This window comes from Panthera pardus, unplaced genomic scaffold (genome assembly GCF_024362965.1).
Source record: "Panthera pardus isolate Hobbes unplaced genomic scaffold, ASM2436296v1 HiC_scaffold_12, whole genome shotgun sequence".
NCBI classification, from domain to species: Eukaryota; Metazoa; Chordata; class Mammalia; order Carnivora; family Felidae; genus Panthera; species Panthera pardus.
In genome coordinates, this window is record NW_026526677.1 from 1,840,843 (window position 1) to 1,862,977 (window position 22,135).

Here is a 22,135-nt window from a genome sequence, read left to right on the forward strand (position 1 = left end):
CTGGAAGAGGCCCCTGGGGTTGGCACTGAAGACACTTCCCTTCTCCTCAGTGGCTCCTGGAAACCCTCCCCTCAGAGCCCCTTTTTGCAGCAGGGGCACCCCATCTTCGAGGACTGGGCTCCTGAGATTGTCCCAGGCCACGGGACACGCAGATGGCCCTGGTCCCCACCGAAAGCGCACAGGCTTCCAGGCCACCCCGACCTGCCGTTTGTGCCGTGAGGGAGCAGAGGGGCACCCGCACCCCCAGGGGCCTCCCTCCCTGCCCCTCCCCACCCCCGGACCCCGTGCGCCGGTGAAAGAACAGAGAACTCAGAACAAGATAAATTTGAATGCTTTATTGGGATTGCAAGCAGTAAACGTTAAAGACAAAACCCAAGCAATGAGTTTTGCCAGAAATATCAGCATGTTAAAGGGGGCAAGTGGAGGCCCGCACCAGCCACTGCCAGATGGACCAGGGCAGTGGGCGAGATGACATTCGGTGCTGGGCACGTGGGGGTCTTCAGGTGATGGCACAGGGGGGGACCCAAGAGGGGGTCCTGCTGAAGACAGTTGAGGGGGGGAGAAAAGATGGACAGCCACAAGCAGGGGCTCAGGAGGTCAGAGGGGGGCCCGGGTCAGGATGGCTGAGGACCCTCGGAGAGCTGCTCACAGGGGGACACAGAGGAGCGTTGGCAGACGTCCCGGAGCACCCATCCCAAAGGAGGCAGAATGTAACACTGGGTGGGCTGGGCGTCCGGCAGGACAGGCAGACAATTTAGGGTGCCTCCGCGTCTTTTTGGATCTCAGGCCAATCTGGGTCCCAGTTACGACAATTTGGCTCTTTGGGTTTCTATCCAATGGTCCGAATGGCCCAGTCCCCGGACGCCTGCCAAAGGGCCCTCTGTGCCTCGAGCGGACTGGCACAGACCGCCCCCAGGGTCGTGCCAGCCCCGTCGCCAGGGCCCAGAAGCCTCGGGCCTCTAGAATGCTAGTCGGGCTGTCGTGCAGGGGGGCTGCACTGGGGGCAGAAGCGGGGGTGAGGTAAGCCTCCCAGCCGCCCGGGTCCCTGCCACAGCCCTAGGCACCGAGGTGGTGGCTGCTTCGGTATCACCAGACCCGCGGGCCTCGGGGCCCAAGCGACCCCGGCTGATGGACCTTTCCGCCTGCTCTCCTGCTCTGTGGGGCCTGCACCCTCCTGACCTCCCCAGCTCCCCGACCTCACCCTGCCTGGCCCCTAGGATGCCCTGCAGAGCTCGGAGCCTCCTGGGGACAAGACAGGGCGCTGAGGAGGTGGGCAAGGTGTCACCGAGGGGTGGGGGGAGGGCTCCCCAAGTGCAAGGAAGGCGGCCACCTGCTCCAGCCTGATGGAGCCCCTCGACTCACACACCTGCAACCCCTTCCCCCCCAGCCGGCCTGAGCCAGCCAGGGGCCCCCTCTTCCTGGTGGCCTCCGAGCACCTTCCTGACACCGAGGAGACACCTCCCCGCCCCTCCTCCACCCCTCAGGACCTCAGGGGACCAGCCACCGTCCCCAGAGGCCAGGCCGGGCAGCGGCCCGCTCCCTTCCCCTCCGGCGTCTCCGCGGGGCACAGTGGCCAGCGCCCCACGGAGGCCCACTCTCTCCACTCAACCCAAGCGACAGGGACAGATTAAAACAAAAACCGAATCGGGGCGCTAAATGGCGGGGAGCAGGACGTGCGGCTCGGCCGCAGAGGTGGTGGTGGTGGCTTCGTGCGTCGTTGCTTGGTCACTGCCCCCCTGTTACGTGGGACGGGGAGTAAGATTAATTTGGTGTGTGAGCGCGTAAAAAGCTAAGGAGGGGTCAAAAAAAAAAAAAAAAAAAGGAAAAAAGCCCCAGGAGAAACCAATTAAAGGGGGGTAACAGACCAGTTGGCGTCAATTTGGGCTCCTAATTCAATCGGTAATTCTGCAAATCTCCTCGTCACTCCTGACTCCGCTACTCCGAACCCCGCAGGACCACCTCCTGCTCCAGAGCGTCCCCCCACCCAGCCCCCACTGCCCCCCACCCGCCCCTCCAACCGCCAGACTTCCCACACTCCCCACCATCCTCGCCGGCCTCCTGGGAGCCCCCATTTCTGAGAGGCCCCCAGAGGACCCGCAAAGATGGTCCCTAGGTGTGCTGGGGGGTCCCCAGATCTTTCTCACCGGAGCACACCGAGGGGGTCAGGCTACTTTGTAAGGCACGTCTCGTTCAGCTACAGCCACCTCCAGTCCCACCAAACCCGTGCCTTGCGCCACACGGTGGTAGGGGGCACGGATGCCGGTGGGGCCCGGGGGCTTCGGGGCTCCCACCACGGGGGTCGTGGGCAAAGGCGCCTCCGTCATCTCAGACAGAGGGGTCGCCCACCTGGGCCTGGGACACACCCTCTCCCACCCCAGGAGTGCATCCCAGGGGTCCAGAGGGGAGAGCAGCCCATGAAAACCTCATCACCAAACGGCTTAGAGAAGGGGCCAAGGCAGAACGTGGTCCGACCTGCACCGTGCTGGGTTCACTCATCTGTGTGCGTGTGTGCATGTGAGGGTGTGTGTGCGTGAGGGGCTGTGTGTGCACGAGAGTGTGTGTGTATGTGTGCATGTACATGAGTGTGTGAGGGCTGTGCATGTGTGAGTGTGGGTGCATGTAGGGGGGTGTCTGCAGGGATGCCTGGTTTTTGGAGCGGGGACTGAGATGTGAGAATTTGGGGTGTGTGGGTTTGGGGAGGATTGACTTTAGGGTGCATGGGGGTTTGGGCCAATTAAAGCTTATTTTCACAAATTTTGGTTTTCATGTTCTGTCCTCCCCTCCTTCGGTCTTACTGGGAACCCCCAACCAGCTCCATGGTGATTTTCGAGGATGGAAAACAGAGCGAAGGGGCTGTGCTGTCGGAGGATGGCCAATTCTCCCTGGGGAGGGCCGGAGCTGGCTGTAGAGCAAGGACGTGCCTGCCTGCAGATCTGGGGTCCCTTCCTCTCTCCTGGTCGGTCAGGGGCCCGAGCCGTGGCCAATCTGACTCGAGGTCCCTGGGGAAGAGAGGGAAGGGGGGTGCCTGATTCTTTCATTATGCCAATCGTTTTTAAGTCAATTTGGTTTTAGTATTTTTTTAGCCAATTGATATTTTTAGTTGTTTTGGGTTTTTTTTTTAAGCCAAATTACTGTTCTGGTGTTTCTAAAAAGCCAATTAGTTTTAAGGGGACTGATGTGCATGCGTGTGTGTCATTCAGGGGTTCATAATTTAGTATTTTGTCGTGTGATTTGGGGGTGATTTGGGGGGATGCTTAACGCCAATTGAGTTTGTATAGTTTCAGAGGTGTTACTACCATTCCCCTTGGCCGGATGGAGAAGGCCAAGGAGAGAAGAGCCTGACATGGGGAGGTTGGGGCACGGGGGCTGGGGGTGGGGGAGCCCGCGGAGGGAAAATGGTACCGGGAGATGTCGGAGGCGGGACCCGATGGAACACGGCCCCCGGTCAGGAGGAGGGCACCAGGTGGACGGTGCCATTCTGCAGAATTACGACAGTTTGGCTCACTTCCGATTGGCGGACGCCTCCGGAGAGGCGTCCCCGTGGGCGGCGGGGTCGTGGGTGGGCAGGGCGATCAGGGGACGGTGACGCTTGGCCTCTCTGAACGCCTCGAGCTCCTTGGCGAGCATGCGACCCCGGCGGGCGCGCAGGAGGGCAGGCAGGCCCCTGCGCAGGCGCTGGGCCGATTGCTTCCAGCTGTCATATTGGAAGAACTTGCCCACGGGGTATCTGGGGAAGTTGTCCTGGGGGGGGGGGGTGGGGAGGACCAGTCAAGGGGGCCCCTACTCCCTGGCTCCTGCCCCCAGCCACCCTGCCCTCCCCCGTGGACCCCTCAGCGGCCCCGCACGGGGAGGGGGCTCGCCTGCCCACGGGGAACGGCTGGACGGCCGGCTCTGGACCGGGGTCCTTGGCGTGGGGGACCCGCGAGCCCAGGAGCTGGCTGAGCCCCGGTCCCCCCAGAGGGAGGGCAGGAGAGCAGGGTCCCCACCACCACCCCCCCACCCCCCAGCAGCGGCCCCGTGCCTACCGGAAGCACGGTCGGAGGGGTCGACACGTCCCTCTCGGACTTGGCGGGGGCGGCGCAGTAGGTCTCCAGAAGGGCCAGGTCACAGCTGCGGAAGCAACACTCTTCCACGATGCCACGGCTGCTGCGGCGGTTCACGCGGCTCGCCGGCCTGCCTGGAAGTCCCACAGGGGGAACGAGAGCCGCCCTTGAGCACCAAGTGCACCGCAGCCGGGCAAGGGGGCGCCGGCCCCCTGGCCTCGCGGTGCCTCCCTCCTCGCACGGACGGTGGGCACGGCCTCCAGGGTCCACTGCCCAGGGAGGTGGGGAAAGTGCGCAGGCGTGAGCCCCTCAGGGGCCCAGCCGTCCCCCCACGATGCGGGACGCAGGGTCCCGTCCTGAAGGCTCGCTGGGACGCAAGTGTCCTCCCTGAACAGAGCAGGACCCTGGGTGGCCCGTAGCCCTCGAGACTCCGAGGCAGGCATGGGAGAAGAAGGGGAAGACGGGAGGGGAGGAGTGAGGACCTGCATGAAACCACGCCCCCCTTTCCTCCCGTCGTCCCCGCCCCTCCGCTGCTTGGGCTCCAAGGTCAGCTGCAAGGAAAAGTCCGGCCCTCGCCTTGGAGGGGGAGGGGGAGGGGGGGGGAGGACGGGCGCCAGGGGGGGAGGAGGTCCCACTGGGTGGGGGCTCGGCCCAGCCCTCCTTGCAGGGGCCTCACTCCCTGGGCACCAGACCCTACGCAGCGCCACTTCCTGCCCCCAAAAGGAGGCAGGTGCGAGGGTGGGGTGGGGGGGCACAGGCAAGGCCAGGGTGGACTGGGCTTCCAAAGCGTGGGGAAGCAGGGGTGCTTTTCAAAGAGAAGCTTGGAGAGACCAAGGCTGGCGTCTGTGCGGCCCGTTTCGCCGCTGGATAAGTAGAGGCTGCAGAGGGGGATGCCGCTCAGGGAGCAGCAGGGCCAGGTGCGACCACCAGGGTCCTCACCATCTCACCTCCCCCGCCCCCACCCACGTCTGGGCTCCTGTTGGGAACAGAGGTGGCTGAGCCCGCAGCAGGGAGCTCGCGCTCCCCACCTTCAGGGTCAGCCTGGGTCTGCTCTGCAGTCCCTCCCACTATCCAGATAAATGCTCCCCTGAGGCCCAGCTTTCTGGGAGGGGAGGGCAATGGCCCACGCCCCTGAGGAAGAGGTCACCTCCAACTGGGGGCCCCACCCAGGGCCCGGGGCAAGGAAAAGCAGCGCTCTAGGGGAAAACCCAGCCCCAGGATGGACATGGAAAGAGAGAAGCCCAAGAAACAGCCAAAGCCCACGCTGAGGCCCACCCCTCAGGCGGATGCCCCACCCCGCCCCCCAATGTCTTGTAGGCAGGGCCTCATCTCCTCTCCTGCAAGCCTGGGGTGGGGGGAGCTCGGCACCCCCCCCAGCCCATGGGGCATGCAACACACGCTTTGGTTTCTAGGGGTCTCCGATCTGTTCTACCAAACGCTAAATCAGGTAATCCACAAATACCTGCCCACCATCTACATGTCAGACGCACCCCCCCCCCAGATGTGTGGGAAACTTTTGTGCCCACAGCCCGCCCAAGAGCAGGTCAGGAAGAAGCAGTGAGGGAAAGTCTGCCTCCCTGCCAGGACTGGGGTCTGCCTCCAGCCCACCCTGCACCCCACCCGCACCTGCTACGGCCTGGCCCCCACCTAGATCCCACCCTGCCTGGGAGGAGAGCGTTCTACTTTTCATGGTGTCACAGGAAGGTCAGGGGTGTGGGCACCACCCATGCTCACTGCAGGTGCCCAATAAATGCGGACTCCAGGGTCCCAACTGTGCTCATGGAGTCTCAGTAGCTTCCCTCTGCCTGGCCGCCCACACCAGGTATCCCAGGAGGTGTCCATGGGCGTCTGGGAGGCGGGAGGGAGGACTCCAGCATTTAGAGAGCACCTGCTGGGTGCGCCCCCCCCACCCCCGCCCCAACGCGCACTGGGCTACTTACTGAAGTAAAAGCCGCGGTCCCCACAGACAAACTGGAGGGTGTCCACCAGCTCCCCGCCGCACAGGGTCTCACTGGGGCGGTAAGCAGCAAAGCAGCACGAGGCCAAGGCCAAGAAGGTGAGCAACACCAGCATCGACTTCCCCATTGGGACCCCCATCGGCATCTAGGGGCGGAGACAGGAGGCCATGAGCCAAGTCCAGGGCTGGAGGCCACTCCCGCCGCCCCGCCAGGCCGGGGCCTCTGGGAGACACCAGCCCGGCCGCCTCCTGACTCCAAGTTCGGTTCCGGCTTTAGATCGCCATGTCCTAAACGTGGCCGCTCTAATGGCCAGAAAGAACGCGTGCTCTCCTGCCCAGGCGGGGTGCGCAGTCGCCCCAGGTTTGAGCGGATGTGTGTGAAGCACGTCTTTGATGGGCACCAAGTTTCACGAGGGGATGATCGCCCCCGCCGTCACCACCGCAGGGGCTCAGCCACACCCCAGAGCCGCAGGGGACAGGGCTGGACACTGAACCTGGCCTCTGTCCTATGAAGTCATGGGGAGGCGGGACCAGCGCAGGGCAGTGGCCACTCCGCGGGCCTCCCCGCATCAGCCAAGATGGCAGACGGCCCCGCCCCACCGCAGAGCTGTGTGCATCCCAGAGGACCTGCCCCCCCCAAGCAGCAGGGGTCCTGCCGTGCCAATCCCACCCCTTCCCCCTCCCCCACAGCCTCTTCCACCCTCCCAGCCACCCCCCACCCCCCCCACCCCCCCCCCACCCCGGGGACTGAGCAAAGCTCAGGTCGAGGATCCAGTGGTTACTGTGCAGTGCCAGCCACACTTCCAGGGGCCTCATTCTCCTGAATCGCCCAGTCCCCCACCCCAGCCTGCCCTGGGCACCCCAAAACACACAAAAAGGCCAAAGGCCTCCTCTCCGGGCCTGGCATCACACCCACCCTCCAGGGCCAGGCACCTCAAGGTCCCTGTGGGTTCATCAGACCCTCTCCCCACTGAGGTACCAAACCCCACCCAGGGAGCTGGAGAGAACAAGTCAGGGCAGCTGGAGGCTGGACACCAGGTCCTTGGGGCCCAGTCAGGACCGAGAAGCACGTCTCGGGACACACCCCCTGCACGGGCTGTGTGGCTGCAAGGCCCCGGGGCCAGGGTTAGCCAGGCCCCTTAAGGCTTGGGAGGGCTTGGGAGGGGGCCTCAGGTTCTCTTTTAGACCCAGCAAGCTGCCCCTGCCCCCTCCAGAAAGTGGAAGCACCCCCCCCCTCCCAACCACAGGCAGGTAGCCCCTGGAAGCCCTCCACAGGCCCAGGTATAAGCCCCTTCTGGGGCGACAGTCACGGCCCAGTGCCTCTGAGCCCACTGGCACCCTGAGGCTACCCAAGCCGGGGGCTGGGCAGCCTGCCCGGATGTGCCCCTCCCAGGCTCCACACCCGGTGGGCCCGGGGCGGGGGGCGGGGGACGGGGCGGGGGGGGGGGGTGGCCACCACGCAGCATGCCCCTTCCCAGCCTGGAGCGAGGCCGCTGCACGCTAGGCCCAGGGAATTTCTGGTGCCATAAATCGTGCAGGAGAGGAGGCAACCAAGAAGGGAGCACAGTCCCGCTTCAACTCGGCTAAAGAGCAGAGGCCAGCTCCACAGGAGGGTGTGAAGTGCGCCCCCCCTCACCTCCTCCCGCCTTGGACTGGGCCCCAGCCAGTCTCCCAAGCTGCCCCCCGCCGCTGCCCCCTTCCAAATTCTAAGAACAATCTGGCCAGCTAGTGACCGGGCGCCTTCCGAGAGCGAGCCACAGCTGCACCCTCTGCAAGCCAGCCACTCCAGTGAGGGGTCCCGGCCGGCACCAGCGGAGAGCAGAGGCTGGGTGAGAGGCGTGCCCTCTGGGCCAGGTGAGCCAGCGGTGGCGGGGAGGAGGGAGGCCAGGGGCGAGGAGGGCAGAGGCGGAGAGGAGGGGCTGAGGGGCTGAGGCCCGAGGCCCCCGTCAGCGGGGCGGGCAGGGCAGGGCAGGCCGGAGCGAGAGGGCAGCGGGGGTCCTCGCTCAACAGCCCCGGTTACCTGCAGCTGGACAGGAGGCTCGCTGGGGCTGGAGGAGGAGGAGGAGGAGGCTGGAAGGACTGCCTCACAGGAGAAGCTAATGTCCAGTTTGCAGGCTGGTCAGTGCTTTGGCTTTTATGTCTGAGCCGGCTCCTCCCAGCCCCGGCTCCACCCTACCCCCCACCCCTCTCCCTGCTGACCACTCCCCCCGCCCCCTTTGCTCCCGCCCCCTCCCTCTCCCCAGCCAGTCCCTTCTCTCCTGCACCCCCAACAACTTGCTCCGGACCACCCCTCAGCAAAGTACCCCGGGGTGGGGGTGGGGGTGGGGGGCTCCTCCTGCACCCCCAGCCCCTCTAGGCGCCAGGCAGTGGGGGGAAGGGGAGGCAGGGGGGCTGCTCTACACCCCCTTGCATGGAAAGTTCCATCTACCCCACTGGGCAGGGGCAGTTACCCTCTCCAGGCTGTACACTCCTGCCCTTCGGAGCCTCCCACCGGCCCCTCTCCCCAGATTCCCCGGTGGAAACGTTGGGGACAGGGACAGGGAGGGGGCTGTGTGTGTGTGGGGGGGGGTGCACCCGCGCGTGGGGAGGGGGGGTCAACTGCACATGTGGCGCCGGGTGTGAGCCTTTTGCCAACTCGCCCCCTGTTCCATCCTGGCCCCGCCCACCCCGTTTTCCTCCTTCAGTCTTGCTGGCACGGCGTCAACATACCAGGGTGGGTTTCTGAGGCTCGCGCCCCTCCTCGTTACCCGGCACCCTGGGGGACACGGCCCGCCCCCGCACGGCACAAATCGCAGGCTTTCAGCAACACCCCGCTGCACCCACAAGCCGACCAGGAAGTCGCCTCTGCAGACAGCTCGCACCTCCCTGGGCACTTCCCGAAGCCCCCAGCCAGCCCCCCCACCCCCACCCCCGCCCCTCCTCCGCGGCGCTGGGGAGAGCGCGGGCTTCGCCACCGGGAGCCGGCCCCGCGGCCTCCTCCCCTCCCCCCCACCCCCGCCCGGGGCCCGCCGGGGCCCCCCGTCCCCTCCCGGCCGGCCCGCACGCCGCTTACCTGGAAGCCGGCACAGCTGCGGCCCACCTCCCTGCTGCGTATCGCAAACCGAGCAGCGGGCGCTGGCCCTCCTGCCGGACACTCCTGTGCCAGCGCCGCTCTGGCCGAGTCGCGGGGGCCGAATGTGCGACGGGGCAGAACGGGGGGATGGCTTTTTTTTGGGGGGGGGGACTCGTCCGATCGTCTGGGGAGGGCGGGCTGTCCGCGGGCTGGGGCGGGCCAGATGTTGTACTTTTAGGGGGGGAAAGGGTATCGGGAAATGAGGTCAGCTGTTGTATCAAGGATAGAGGGGGGCAGAGATAGTGAGAGACACAGAGAGAACGTGAAAGGGGGGGGGCCGAAGAGAGGGCGAGAGAGGGAGAGAGGACAGCGAGAGGCGGGCAGGCTCGCAGCGGGGGAGAACAGCGCGGAGAGAAACAGAAAGCGTATAATTAATCCGCTTCGGGACGGCGAGGCGAGAGGGCGGGCGTGGAGGGGGAGGGAGTCGGAGGCAAGGAGCCGGGGGGGACGGGAGGGAGCGAAGGGCAGGCTGCGGGAGAGCGGAGAGCGGGCGCCGGGGCCAGAGGCCGGAGAGGGGGCCGGGGAGCACAGAGAAGCCGGGGCAGGGCGCGACGTCGAGGGCCGGGGAAGGTGCGGAGGGGGGCGGAGCGGAAGGGCGCCCGGGCCGCGGGCGCCCAGCTCGGATTGGGCCGACGGAGCCCTCGGCCGTCGCGAGCCCGGGCCCGGGGGTGGGGTGGCGGTGGCGGTGGCTGCGCCGAGCCGCTCGGGACGCGGCGAGGAGGGGGGAGCGGCCGGCCGCGCGCCGGGGAGGGCTGGGGGACAGCGCGGGGGGGGTGACAACGCCGGCGGCCTGCGAGCCGGACTGCCTGCGGGGGGGACCGCCTCCTCGGGCGAAGCGGGGGCGGGCGTTGAGGTAGATGGAAGAGGAGGCGGCGGGGATCCGCAGGCCCGGCGGAGCGCGGCCCCGCCGACGGCGCCCGAGGCGGGAGTCAGCAGCGTGTCGGCGGGCGGCGAAGACGCGGGGCCGCCGGCCGGGTGGAGGCGCTGGCGGGCCGAGCGCGGGCGGGCGTGGGCCAGGAGGCGGGGGCGGCCGGAAGGGGGGGGCCGGGGGCCGGCCTGGCCTCACGCAGCTCCGCCGGAGAGCAGGCGAACTGCGGGCGCCAACGCCCGGCTCTTATAGCCGCGCCACCCCGCGGCGCGGCGCCCGCTCGGGCCCCGCTGGCCCCGCGCCCGCGCCAATGGGCGCCCGAGGGGCGCTGGCCCCGCCCCCCGGACCGCCCCCGCAAGTCGAGCTGGGGGTGGGGTGGGGGGGGTGGTGGGTGGGCCGCGGGCTGGGGGCCCCCGGCCCGGGGGCGACGGTAGGGGGGGGGTGCTGTGGGGTGCTCGGGGCCAGATTGGGCTGGGGGCGGGGAGCGGCAGAATGCGAAAGAAATCCCGAGTCCCGAGTCTCGCGTTCTGAAGTGTGTGTCGGTGGGGGGGCGGGGGGGAAGGGCGGGGGGGAGGGGGGACGCTCGGGTTCCCGGGATCTCTAGATTCCTAGGGGTCTCTAGGTTCGCGCACGCGGGGGGCGCGAAGCGAGAAGGGTGGGCGGTGTCCCGGGCCCTAGCGGCGGCCGGGGGCTACGCGGCGGGCGCGCGCGGTCCAGAGTGAGGAGGACGCAGGTGGTTTGGCGGCGCCCGGTCGGGGGGTCCCCGAGTCCCGCGGGGAACTGCAGGGGAGGGAGGAAGCCCGGGGCTTGGGCATGGCGCGCGGCCGCCACCTGCCCGAGCAGGCGCGGCTCCTGGAGTCGCAGCAGCCAGAACCTGAGCGCCCCCCGGTGCCGCGCGGGAGCCGGGGTGCAGCTGCGGCGGCCGCCAGGTGCGGTTCCCGGGGAGCGCCGGCCGATGGGGCCGACCGAGGCCGTGCCTGGCCGGGGACGGAGGAGCAGGGCGGGAAGCGGCGCTCCAATCCTACCTGCATGACCGAGCTCACCGGGGTTCGTCTAAGCAGCTCGCCTTTGGGGCCCACCCAAAATATCCGGAGAATGGTTCCCCCGTCCTCACTGCGTTGGACTTGCGTAGACTCGGGTTCGGCCCCGGGGGCCACCACGATAATTTGGGGGTCTGGGGAAACCATCTCCTGGAGAGTTTGGACGACGTAAGAAGTCGTGATTTTTACCAAGTCAAAACCACGCACAAGCCCCGGCGTCCCGCCCGCCCCTCGGCGCCCCCGGCCACCCGCGCCTCTCCGAGGGGAAGGGGCCGCCGCCGGCGGAAGCCCGCGCCGGCTCGCCCCCTCGCTCCGCCATCAATCACTTCGCCCGCGCTCCGCGCGCGCCTCCCCGAGTCCCCTGCCTGGCGGACTTGGAGGCGCCGCGCCGCCAGAGCGGGGTGCGCCTCTCCACGGCGTCCCTGCAACCCAGCGCCAGGCCCTCCCCAACTGGGGGCCGCCACGGCCCCTTCCCCCCACGATCGTGAGCTTTGCAAAAAGCAAACGAAAGCGGCGCGGGTTTCGGGGCGCGCGGCCCCAGCAGCAAGCGCGGCCGCCGAGCCGCAAGCCCTCAGCGGACTCCTGCGCCCGCCCGGCGAGCGGCGGCCCCGGCGGGACAGTGGCGGGGCGGGAGGGGAGCCGGGCCGGGGCCGCGGAGGCGGCGGGGAGCTCACCGCAAGGCTGGAGGCTGGAGGCTGCGTCCGCGGGCGCAGAAGGAGCTGAGGCAGCAAAACGAGCGCTCTGAGGCGGCGGTGGACGCTGCTGAAGGTGAGCGAGACCCCGGGGGCAGTCCCCAATGTCCGGGGGCAACGCCCAGTCCTTTGGAAGACCCGGGGACAATGCCCAAATTTGGGGGAAACTGGGGGCAATGCCCAGTCGTTTTCCTGGACGCGGGAGAAGCACTGCCCACGTCCTGGCGGATACGCTGCAGGGCCAAGTGTGTTGGGGGAACGCAGAGAGAAATCTCCCAAATCCGAGCAGTTTGGGGGCTTTCGTAGGAGACGAAGAGAGGCCTGAAACTCGTGCCCCGCCGCGAGCGGGGCTGAGAAAGCTGCCGAGGGGCTGCGGGCGGGCCGGGAACAATGCCCAGATATCGGAAGGCAAGTCAGAGCTCCGTGTGGTTTGCGGCCGAAGGCCCCAGTACCCCGACGTAGGAGAGCCGAGGGAGGCTCCCTTGATGTGGGGAGCTGTAATCAATGACTAAATTTGAGACTCCAGATACAGGGTCCAAGTCTAGTGGATCAGGGGAAGTTGCTCAGGGCTCGCGGGGGCCAAGAAATCAGAGTCAAACATGTGGGGGCCCTAGCATCTTAGTCAGCAAGCTTAGGGGGAACCCTAGGCTAATTTGTGGGAGGTAGGTTTTGGGGTGACTCTGGGAAAATTCTCAACGCGAAACGCAGGGGGGACCTAAGAGGCACGTTATCTAAAATTGGGGGAAGTGAAACACTGAACACACTTTGGGGGGGCTACGCAAAGTCTCAGTGTGGTGACGGGAAATACAGAATTGCTTCCACAGTTGACGAATGCAGGTTAGTGGCCTGGATGCCTGCGAGGCCAAGGAGGGGAACTCCATAATTGTGGCTTTGAGGAGAATTCTCACTATCCTGTAGGGACTCGAGAAATACTGTCTAAATGGGGGAAACTGGGGTGTGATCAGTACACCTGGGAAATGCAGAAATTCCATGTCCCTTTATATTTTAATTTTCTATTTGATTTCAATTAGTTTATTTCTGATGAACAGGGAAAAAATATGCTGTTTTCTTGGGCACTGTCTACAATGGCCCAAGTTTTGGGGATCCATGGGAATTGTCCAATGGAGGCAGAGATCTAAATTTCAGGGACCCTGGTTAGTAGCCAGGAAGCTTGTAGGACACAGGCCCATAAGACCTGGGATTTCTAGGATATTTTTTGATCCCTGGACATTTTCATTTTGGGGAGCCCATGGGAAGCTGCCTAAATTTACGGGGACCTGGGGCAAGGGTCGTAAATTCAGGGGACTCAAAAATCAGTGTCCAAAGAAGGCTCAGTTGTTTTGTGGAAGTGTGGGGAAAGTCCCAATTTATTTTGGAGGGCTGGGAGACATGTCTCAATTTGGAGGCCCCAGAAAACTAATTTTTGAATCTGGGGATCCAGGGAAGTTACTCAGAGTCCTCAGGAAAATTGGGGATCAATATCTAAGCTTTAAGGGAAAAGATTAAGAGTTCGTAGGTCATGAGGCCTAGAAAATCAATGTCCAAAACTGGTGACCTATGAGGAGTTTTCAGTGTGTGAGAGACCCAGGAAACATTGCTTACATTTTGGGTGACTTTGTGGGTGCCCAAGATGCTTTGGGGCCCAAGGAATTTTAGGGCCTGTGTTGACGGGCCTGGAAGGCAATAAGTAATATTTGAGAGGAGAGCCCAGCATGTCCAAATATAAGGGAACAGGAAAAGGGTCCCGTGTCATCCTGGGATTTGAGACCACTGTCTGAATTTTAGAAAATCTGGACTTTTGTCAGTGAGCCAGTGGGATACAGGGAATTTTTTTTTTTAATACTCAAAATCTTATGATGCGGAGAAAATATTCAGAATATTTGGTTCCTGGGAACACCCAACAGAGCCCGGTATAAGGAGACAGGGGCTTTGTGCGAGCGTCTGTTTTGTGCGCGGTGGGACCCAGGGGAACCTGCGTAAACCACAGTCACCAAGAAGCACATCTCGGGTAATTGCTCAGTGTGTTTTCGGGGTCTGGGTGACAGTGTCTAAACTGTAAGGGACCTGATTAGTGGCCAGGGAGCTTGGAGAGCCCTGTAAACAAACGCTCCCACATCTTTCATGGCACCCCCCAACACACACACAAAATTGGTCAATGAGTTCTGGGGATCAGAAATCAACCTCTGAACTTTGTGGAAAGCACGAGAAAAGAGCAGACTGTCTGTGGTTCAGAATAGGGCTTGGTGTCCTTTGGGTGTAATGCCTACATGTTAGTGAAAGAATAGGGAAGCCACGTTCAAACTCTGAGGGTTCTGGGAAGATTGCTCGTGGTGTTGGGGGAACCTGGGAGTCTTTGTGTAAAATTTAGGGAACCCAGGCTGGTGCCAGTAAATTTGTGGAACGCGGAGGATAAGATCCCAAACTGTGGTGAACCGGGAGAACAGGGCTTCAGTGTCGGGGAGCAGAGCAGGGACAGAATGCTTGGGAGACCCCGAATTTCACGTGCAAAATTATGGAGACACAGGGGAAGGGCTTCACTTGTTTTGGAGACGATGCCTAAGTGCCAGAAAAACACTGTCCACCTTCTGGGGAGCCAGGCAAATGGGTCAGCATGACCACAGGACCTGGGGGTAACGTTTAAATTTGGGGGGATCCGCATTGGCGGTGTGCGGATCGGTAGGATGGGAGCAGGGTGTACAAAACTGTTAAGAGCCTGGGAGAAAATGCCCAGTGAGTTTGGGGATCCAGGCCACTAGGTGAATCTGGGGGAACGCAGCCGGGGCTCCTGTTTCCAGGTCCCCGGAAATTGATGTCCAAGAAAATTCTTGTGACCTGGGGAAATGCTGGATGCATTCGGAGGGCCTGGGAGCAAGCCTGAAATCTGGAGGATCCCAGGGGGAAAAAAAATAATAATGCCCGCGTTTGGTGGGAGCAGGGAAGTCGCTCGGTGACTGGGGACCCCGGAGGTGGAGGGCTGCCTCGCAGCGGCGGAGCCCCGGGTGCCGGGCAGGCGGCGCGCCGCCGGCGCTCCCCCGCGTCTGGGGGCTCGCGCGCGGAGCAGGGGCGCCCTCCCCGGGGGGCGCGGGCGCGGGCAGGTAGCGCCGGGCCCCCCGGGGCGCGCGCCCCGGAAGGAGCGTTGCTTCTCCCTCTTCTGCCTTCTGGCGCGGTGAGCGCGCCTGCGGCAGCGGCCCGGCGGAGCGGGCGTCGGGAGGAAGGGAGGAACCCGGGCGCGGCTCCCCGGCGCTCCCGGGGCCCCGGGCTCCCTGCCCGGCCGCCTCCGAGGACGGCCCCGCGCTCCCCGTCGCTGCCGCGCCCCACGCGCTCCCGCGCTGCGAGCCTAGGCGAAGCCGCGGCCGGGCCGCCGCCGCGGGCAGGCTCGTCCCCGGCTCGGCTTGGGGGCCCTGGAGCACCCCAGACGGCCACCCCCCGCGCGCCGGGGCGCTCCGCGAGCGCCGCTCCCGCCTTTCCCGGTCCCCAGACGACGGCGAAGCCCATTCGCTTGGGTAACTGGAAAGAGGGGAGGGAATGAGGAACAAGAGAAGAGCCGGCATGGGGAGGAGGGACGGGGCAGGACCGCACGGTGGCCAGGGTGCCAGGGGTGTCCTTTCGTTTTCTCAAAGAGCATTTTCACGCGAAGTCTCTCTCTCCCTGCCGGGAAAGTCAATTGCTTAAAAGCCAGTACTGAACCCGACGCAGGCGCAGGGCGCTGGCGGCAGGAACACGGCCACCCCCTGGGAACTGGGCGATCTTGAGGGTGGGGGGCAGCGACCCTGGGGGGCACCTGAGGGGTAAGGAGCTGCGAGGAAAAAGGCATTGCTGGGGACAGAGGAATGGTGGGGATCCTGGGGCTGGGACAGCATCGCTTGTACCCAAAGTCACCCCACAGAAGGACCCCAGTTAGAGGGGAGCAGCTCAAAGCCTGACATTGTGGGAGGGCAGGGGTTAACGCCACTGGACAGGTGTGGGGACCCAGTCAGGGCTGAGGCAGTCCTCCACATTAGTTTGGCAGGACAGGGACACCCCCCCCCCCATGAAAAACAGTCCATTTTCCACCCAGAGCCCCAGGCACGTGGGGAATGTTCCCCCTTCAAATTCCAGTCCACATCAATCACCCCGTGTCCCATTCCAAGAACATCTGGCCTGTCTCCCCCCACCCATCACCGCCCCCTCCCCTCTCCGCCAGCCTTCGTTCGCAGCCTCCGGTGTCCCTGGCTTTCTGGCCTGGGCGGGTGTGCCTGGGGACGGAGGGAGGGTGAGAAGGGAGCTTCAGGTGCCTTGAAGTCACTCCCCACTGCGTAAAGACCTGTGAAATTGGGGGGGTGAGGAATGGGGTCCCTGGGAGCCCAGCACAGATTTTGGATCCTTTGGAGGGCCTCTGCTTATGGACGAATTTAGCCCCCCCCCCCCCCCCCCCGCCCCGTTGGCTCTGCTCTGGGTTCTCCACCTTTCCTCCAGGCCTGCTTCCCCAGGGGCTGGGAGTGGGGGGCGTCGTGTGCTGAGGTGACAGCCCCTTTTCAAAGTGTGGGCTTTCCCCCTGGTTGGGGGTGCCTGGGGGGCAATCACGCCAGCGGCTGATCAGTGGGTCCCTCCCCTGCTTTCTGCCCACACAGGCGCCGGCCCTGGAGAAGCCAGGAGAAGCTTGGAGAAGTTCGGAGACGTGCCCTTCAGCTGCTGCCTGGACCTTGGAGGTAGGACGGCTGAGGCCACTTTGGGGTGCCAGACTGAGCCATCAGGGCAAGGGGGGAGCGCACATGTTCCCCCTCCCCCCGCGGGGCTGCCTGCTGAACCCTCGCCTTATTTAGTCAAAAGTGTGGCTAGAGGGGCAGGCTTGAAGGGGGCAGATCCGGGTCACCCTAGGGCTCAAAAAAGGCACTGGCCGCCCCTGGCCAGGACCAGCGTCAGGCTCTCCCCGACTTCCGGCCCTCCACGGTAGGAAGGGAGCTGCAGCTCAGGCCGCTGTGGGGCTGGGGTCCCTTTTGCCCAGAGCTTGGCTGGCGGAACTTCAGCCCTACCCCACCCACCCCCACCCCCCACTGCCCTGCTCCAGCACCAGGGCAGCACAAGCCTCCCCTGCAGATCGCAAACCCATGCTCCACGGAGAATCATCATCCCCCACGATTGGGACTCGCCCACTGATCCTGGCCTCTACACGCCAGGCCTGCGGCTGGGCTGCGCTCGCTCCCTCCCGCCTCCCGGCTCCCCTGCTCCCCTGCTCCCCTGCTCCCAGCAGGCAGCCTTTCTCCTTCCCCGGCTCCCTCCCACAGCTCTGGCTCCAGGCTGGCCGCTCCTGCTCCCTGGGTCGAGCCCAGCAATCTACAAACCCTGCTCCATTCTCTGAGGGTCCCCTGAGCACCCCTCCCTCCCTCCCCACCGCAGGGCACCCGCCGCCGGCCGCGAGGCCCAGGCCCTGCTCTGAGCTCCGGGAGGGACGCAGCCGGCACAGCCCCAGCTGGAAGTGAGGGACCAGGGACCCAGCGGGTCCACCCGGAACCACCAGGACCCGACAGCACGAGCTACCCAGGGCACAAGACACCACAGGCCACAGATCAATAAACCAAAAGCCTAAAAGTAGGTAGGGGTCAGGTGGGGGGCGCAGGGGAGGGGGCTGAGCACTGGCACACTGGGGAAGGACCCAGGCAAGGCCGCTGTTGTACTGTTTTATGTAGCGTCTGGAATAAAGACCCCTTTAAAAGAATGTTCTTGGCCTCTCTCTGATGGGTAAACCGGCCTAGAAGGGGGTCACCTGCTGGGTCCCTCCCTGCCAGCTCTGAAGGGTGGCCTCTGTGACTTGTGGGTCCAGCGCAAGAACAATCACCTGCCCCACCCCCACTTCCAAAGCTCCCCAAGACCCTGGCGCAGAGCACCCCTCCAGGGCAGCTCAGCGTGTGCCCCCACCCCAGTACCTTGTCAGTGAACCGTGAACCGCTGTGGCCACCACCACGGAGCTTGCTCCAGAAGTGTCCCAGGCCCTCTGGCCCCAGGGCTTTCTAGTCCCCCCCCACCAACCCCCACTCGAACACACACAGGAAGCCCCTCCGGCTGAACACAATGGAATCCTGACACCGGTGCTCTAAGGCCCTCCGCCTCACTGCAGTGCCCCTGCTGTCCTTGGGCCACTACCTCCCTTTCTTCTCACAACTGAGCAGTCAGGAGGTCTGCGACCGCCACCCACTTTGACAAATAGGGACCCAGAGAGGTCAAGCCACTCGTGTGAGGTCCCACAGCCCAGCAGCCCAGGGCAGGGAGGACCTGGGTCTCATGTGTCCCAGCTGAGCCCAGGCTTCCTGGGGTCTCCTGATTCACAACTGATGAGTTTTCCCTCTTCCCCTCCCTGTTTTCTTTCCCCTTCCTCCAATTCTGTCTGCACCCCCCCCCACCCCGCTCCCATGGACTGCCCTGTCCACCTCCCTTGCCCTTCTTCTTCCAGGAGCTCCCTTCCAAGGACGGCTGTGGAGCCCAGATGGCAAGGGGCTTGCTGCACCCACACCTGAGCCACCAAGGGACAGGCAGGCACCAGGAGCAGACCCCCTGACTCACAGATGCCTGTGGTGTGACTCTGAATACACCCCAGCTTCCCTGGGCCTGAAGGGAGAGGCGCTCCATGAACTGAAGGAAACAAGGCCCTGGCACAGACCCTGACACTTGGAGGGCTGAACCCGTGGACTCTTCTGCACAGCCCTGGGGGTCTGAAGACACTCACCTCTGTGGGGCTGGGGCTGGCCACAGGCCTCAGTTCTGAGCGCGAGGGGACCACCTGGGCCACAGGCCGCAGCAGCTCACCTCTGGGCTGGGTTCTCCAGCAGCTCTGGCTGGCTGTGACTCGGGCTGTGGCTCCAGCTGGGGGGCAGCCTGAGCTGGGGGCTCAGCTGGGTGAGATGCCGGGCCCTGGGTCTTGGGATCCACCTCCTCCTCAAGGAGCTCAGCAGTGACTCTTCGGCCCCTAGGGGAAACACAAAGGTGTTCCTGAGATGAACACTTTTAAGACAAGTCCTCTGCCAGCCGGAGCCCCGTCCCCTCCTCCTCCCCTGGCAGTGAGGAGGCCTGAAAGTCACCTTGCCAGGGTTTTGGGTAGTAGCTTCCTTTCCTGTCCTTATGGCTGCCTAGCTCCCCCTCTTTCAAAGTACAAGGGAAGGAGGAAGAGGCCCACAGTTCACCTAAAGCTGGACTTCCCAGCAGCCAAGCCTGAAAAGGTTGCTTGCCCACAGAGGCAGGAGACCCTTCTGTTGGGTGGCCTGCCCCTTCCTGGCTGGTGTGGACTTGTGCCTGGGCATGGGGTGGGGTTGCACACGAAAGGCATGCCTTGGGGGATCACAATACACAATATGACCCCCCCCCCCCACCTCCAACATTCCCACCTTGGGTGGAAGCAAGGAGGGGGTCAGGAACAAAACAAAGGGCACAGCTCTATATTCAGAAAGCCCCTGGATGGTTGGAGAGATACAGTGGGACACTGAGCTTCCCTGGGGAAATGAGATCTGTCCCCACAAACACCACACTGGGTGTATGGAGGAGTCTGGGACCCCACATGGAGGGGACAGAATCGTGCACTCCCCCGGGAAACTGCCCTTGCCCCATCACTCAGTTCTGTGGGCAAGAGAGGCAACAGGAGAACTGGGCCCGCCAACAGGGAGAGAGAAGCTTTACTCTTTTAATCCCGCCGTGGGTACAAGCTGCATTGCCCTTCATCCTCCTCCTTCTCACTCCCCTTTCCAAATACTTAGTGGGGTTCTTTGGTTATGGTCAGGAGGTGTAGGGAGTGGGGAGAAGGGGGGTGCTTTGCTTTTAAAATGGTATAAAAAAACTGCTCCAAAATCTTGGGCCCCCGGCCCTCTGCACAGTGTCCTGTTTGTCTCTGGTTGGGACTGGGAGGCGGGGGGTGGGGGGGGGGGGTTAGGGGGGTGGGGGCGGTGGTGGTGCAGCAAGAACAAATTTCTCACACAGAAAAGCCATGCCCTTTACATTTGCAAAAACAGCTGTTCACTCCTGCTGGGAAGGGCAGCCCTACCCTCCACTCCTGCCCCTCCCACTTGGCCTGGCAGATTAGTGAAGGAAAACCTATTTTCCTTGCAAAAGCCTCTGTGACTCTGTGGGACCTATAGAAAAGCCCCCTCCCCACTTGTCTTTCTTGTACCCTCCAAAGTTGAGGCTGTTCTTAGGAAGCTTGCCCTCACCCTTCCTCCTGCAGCAGAGGTGTGTCCCTCCTGCGAAACGGGGATACTTTTAGCTGCCTCAAGCCCCCAGCCCACCCGTGCCTCAACACTTAGAATACAGCTTTTCTCTCACACTGAGAGGCTGCAGCAATAGGGAGGGAAGCCCGGTCACCTGTACTCTAGTCGCTGCGTAGTCCCCGAAGCTCCCGGGCGGTGGATGAAGAGGACAGGGGAGTCACTGGTGCCCAAAGCTCTCTGCTGAAACTGCCCGGCTGATGATCCGCTGGTCGGGCCAATATTAGCAGTCGCCGCCAAAGCAGGGGGTGCTCTGGCTGTGGTGCCCAGACCCTCCAGCCGGGTTGATGGGGAGGAGGAGGTGGGGGACGAGGCTGAGGCTGGAGAGACGATGAAGGGCACTTTTAGAGTGTGCATATTAACAGCCCCTAGAAGCGGGAGAGGGTCTCCACCACTGAGCACGGCACCTGCTCAAATGCCAACTGAAATTACAGTTTTGCCCCTCACCTCCTCGTCCCCTCCACGCCTTTCCTCGAGCCCCTCCAAATTGGGTAGCTTTGTGCCCACTCAGTGGTGCTGAGGCCACTGGGCAGCTGGCTGTGGCACCTTCTCAGGCCAGGGCACATGCATTAGGGGGTGGAGATTTGGCCAGCCCCCTAACCCCACGGAGAGGCGTGTGTGGGCGTGGACATAAACCGGAAGTACTCCCTTTAGATAGGAGGTGGGACTATCTGGAGGGGTGGAGAGTGGGCGGGGGCTCCCGAGATTGACACCTGGCAGTCACTTGACACCCTGGAATGCCAGTGGGCGTGGCACGGGTAAAATGGCGATGGGCCATATGCAGAATGAAGCAGGGTTCGAGAGTGATCAGAAAAACCTCTCTCCAGGTGCTCCCAAGGCAGCTGCAGTGCAACGTCGTCATGTCCCTCCTTCTTTCAAGGGCAGGGGCCTCGTCTGGGAGTTTCCTCCCTTCACCAGTTACTCCTGATTGGCCCCCGTGCACCGCATGCATGATGGCAGATGGCAGCTCTGAGCACCAGTCCTGCTTGATCACGGACACCCTGGGTGGGATGCTGGGTTCACAGCCTTTGAGTCTGGCTGAAACTCCAATCGAAGCACAGCCTCAAAGCCATCAGCAGCTGGGGGAGGGCCCAGCAGATGTGCTGCCTTGACTGGACTAAATCTCACTGGGAATTTAAACCTCTCTCCCAAGGTTGCAGGGAGAGCAGACCACAGAGCAAAGACTCGCTGAGAGGCAAAGACGTCTGTACTTCCCAGAAGGCCACCACTCCCATCCTCCCAGCACCCTTGCACCCCAGTTTACCCAGCTTACTGGCACATGCTGGGGTTTAACTCTCTCTCTCCCTTTCTCTCTCAAGCCATCACCTGAACTCCCTTCCTTAGCCAAAGGGAAGGGACATCCAATGGAGAGAATAAGACTTTTGGTGGGGAAGAGAGACTCGAGGGGGGTACTCAGGTCTGGCAGCTGTGCCCCAAAGGATGCGGATGCCCCAGAGCCACACCACCTCATGGGAAGAGGGCAGGAGGGACTCTTTGCTGGGCTCTTGGATGGGGAGGGACGAAGGGATGCTAAAGGGCCTTAAGTCAGGTCTGGGCACATAGAAGGGAGTCAGTGTGAAGCAGTCCACAGTTCCTGTGGTGCAACAGTCACCTGCTTGTATGGGCTCTGTGGCTTGAAGGCTTTGCATCCTGTGCTGTCCCCTGATATTTGCTGCAAGATGCCCAGATGTTTCAAGGGGCTATTGCCAGGTTCTTATGGGAAAACTTAGCCAGGACTTGCCAAGCCACATGTGGGGCTAGGGAGAGTGAAAGGCTGACCCCAAGCCAGACGTGAGGATTTCATGGGAGGCTCACCAGACTGAGAAGGTGGGCAGCTAACAGGCTGAAAAGGAAGTGGCCTTTCAAACCCACAGATCAAACTCCTGAAAACGTGGAAAATCCCAGCTCCCAAACGGTATCTTGAATCTGAATTTTGCCTTGATCTGGATTCCCATCTCAGGCCTGGCCCAAAAAGGAGTCATGCAGGGTTATTTTAGTCTATCAAAATCTTGGAGCCCAGAATGCTCAAGCAAGAGGAAAGGAGCAGAGGAAAGGGTTTTGGGTGGGGAGGACCCCTGCCATAGCTAAGCCATGGCACCACTGAGACAAGACTAGAGGCTTTGGGGGTCAGGGAAGTGGGTGTGGGGCTTGTGACCCACAACCCTACATTCCACTTGTTTTCCTTGGTGGAAGGAGAG

The 22,135-nt window shown here is 63.4% G+C and overlaps 1 protein-coding gene and 1 long non-coding RNA gene across 3 annotated transcripts; one reads left to right on the top strand and one right to left on the bottom strand.

Annotated features, from left to right (window-relative positions):
• Positions 1 to 320: 320 nt before the first annotated feature.
• IGF2 (insulin like growth factor 2) lies at positions 321 to 11,182 on the bottom strand. Of its 2 annotated transcripts, none has more exons than XM_053899317.1 (4): positions 11,006 to 11,182; positions 5,983 to 6,146; positions 4,026 to 4,185; positions 321 to 3,741 (listed from the first exon to the last, which is right to left on the bottom strand). In XM_053899317.1, exons 1-4 carry the CDS (start codon positions 11,165 to 11,167, stop codon positions 3,502 to 3,504), a joined length of 726 nt encoding a protein of 241 aa, XP_053755292.1. In that variant the 5' UTR covers positions 11,168 to 11,182; the 3' UTR covers positions 321 to 3,501. The 2 variants fall into 2 exon arrangements, with proteins under 2 accessions (XP_053755292.1, XP_019292584.1); XM_019437039.2 differs by having other exon boundaries at positions 4,026 to 4,177; positions 5,984 to 6,146; positions 11,006 to 11,170.
• A 31-nt stretch (positions 11,183 to 11,213) lies between these two features.
• Positions 11,214 to 19,524, top strand: LOC109259411 (uncharacterized). Its single transcript, XR_002076659.2, has 4 exons — positions 11,214 to 11,788; positions 16,323 to 16,400; positions 17,089 to 17,280; positions 18,140 to 19,524. It is a non-coding gene; the product is annotated as an uncharacterized LOC109259411 (long non-coding RNA).
• Positions 19,525 to 22,135: the final 2,611 nt, after the last annotated feature.

Coding starts and splice junctions, on each gene's coding strand:
- IGF2 (XM_053899317.1), bottom strand. CDS start 11,167: ATGGTTTCCCCAGACCCCCAAATTATCGTGGTGGCCCCCGGGGCCGAA. Junction 6,147..11,005: donor CGGTGAGCTCGGTCATGCAG/GTAGGATTGGAG, acceptor CTCCGCCCCTAG/ATGCCGATGGGGGTCCCAAT. Junction 3,742..4,025: donor CCCCTCCGACCGTGCTTCCG/GTAGGCACGGGG, acceptor CCCCCCCCCCAG/GACAACTTCCCCAGATACCC.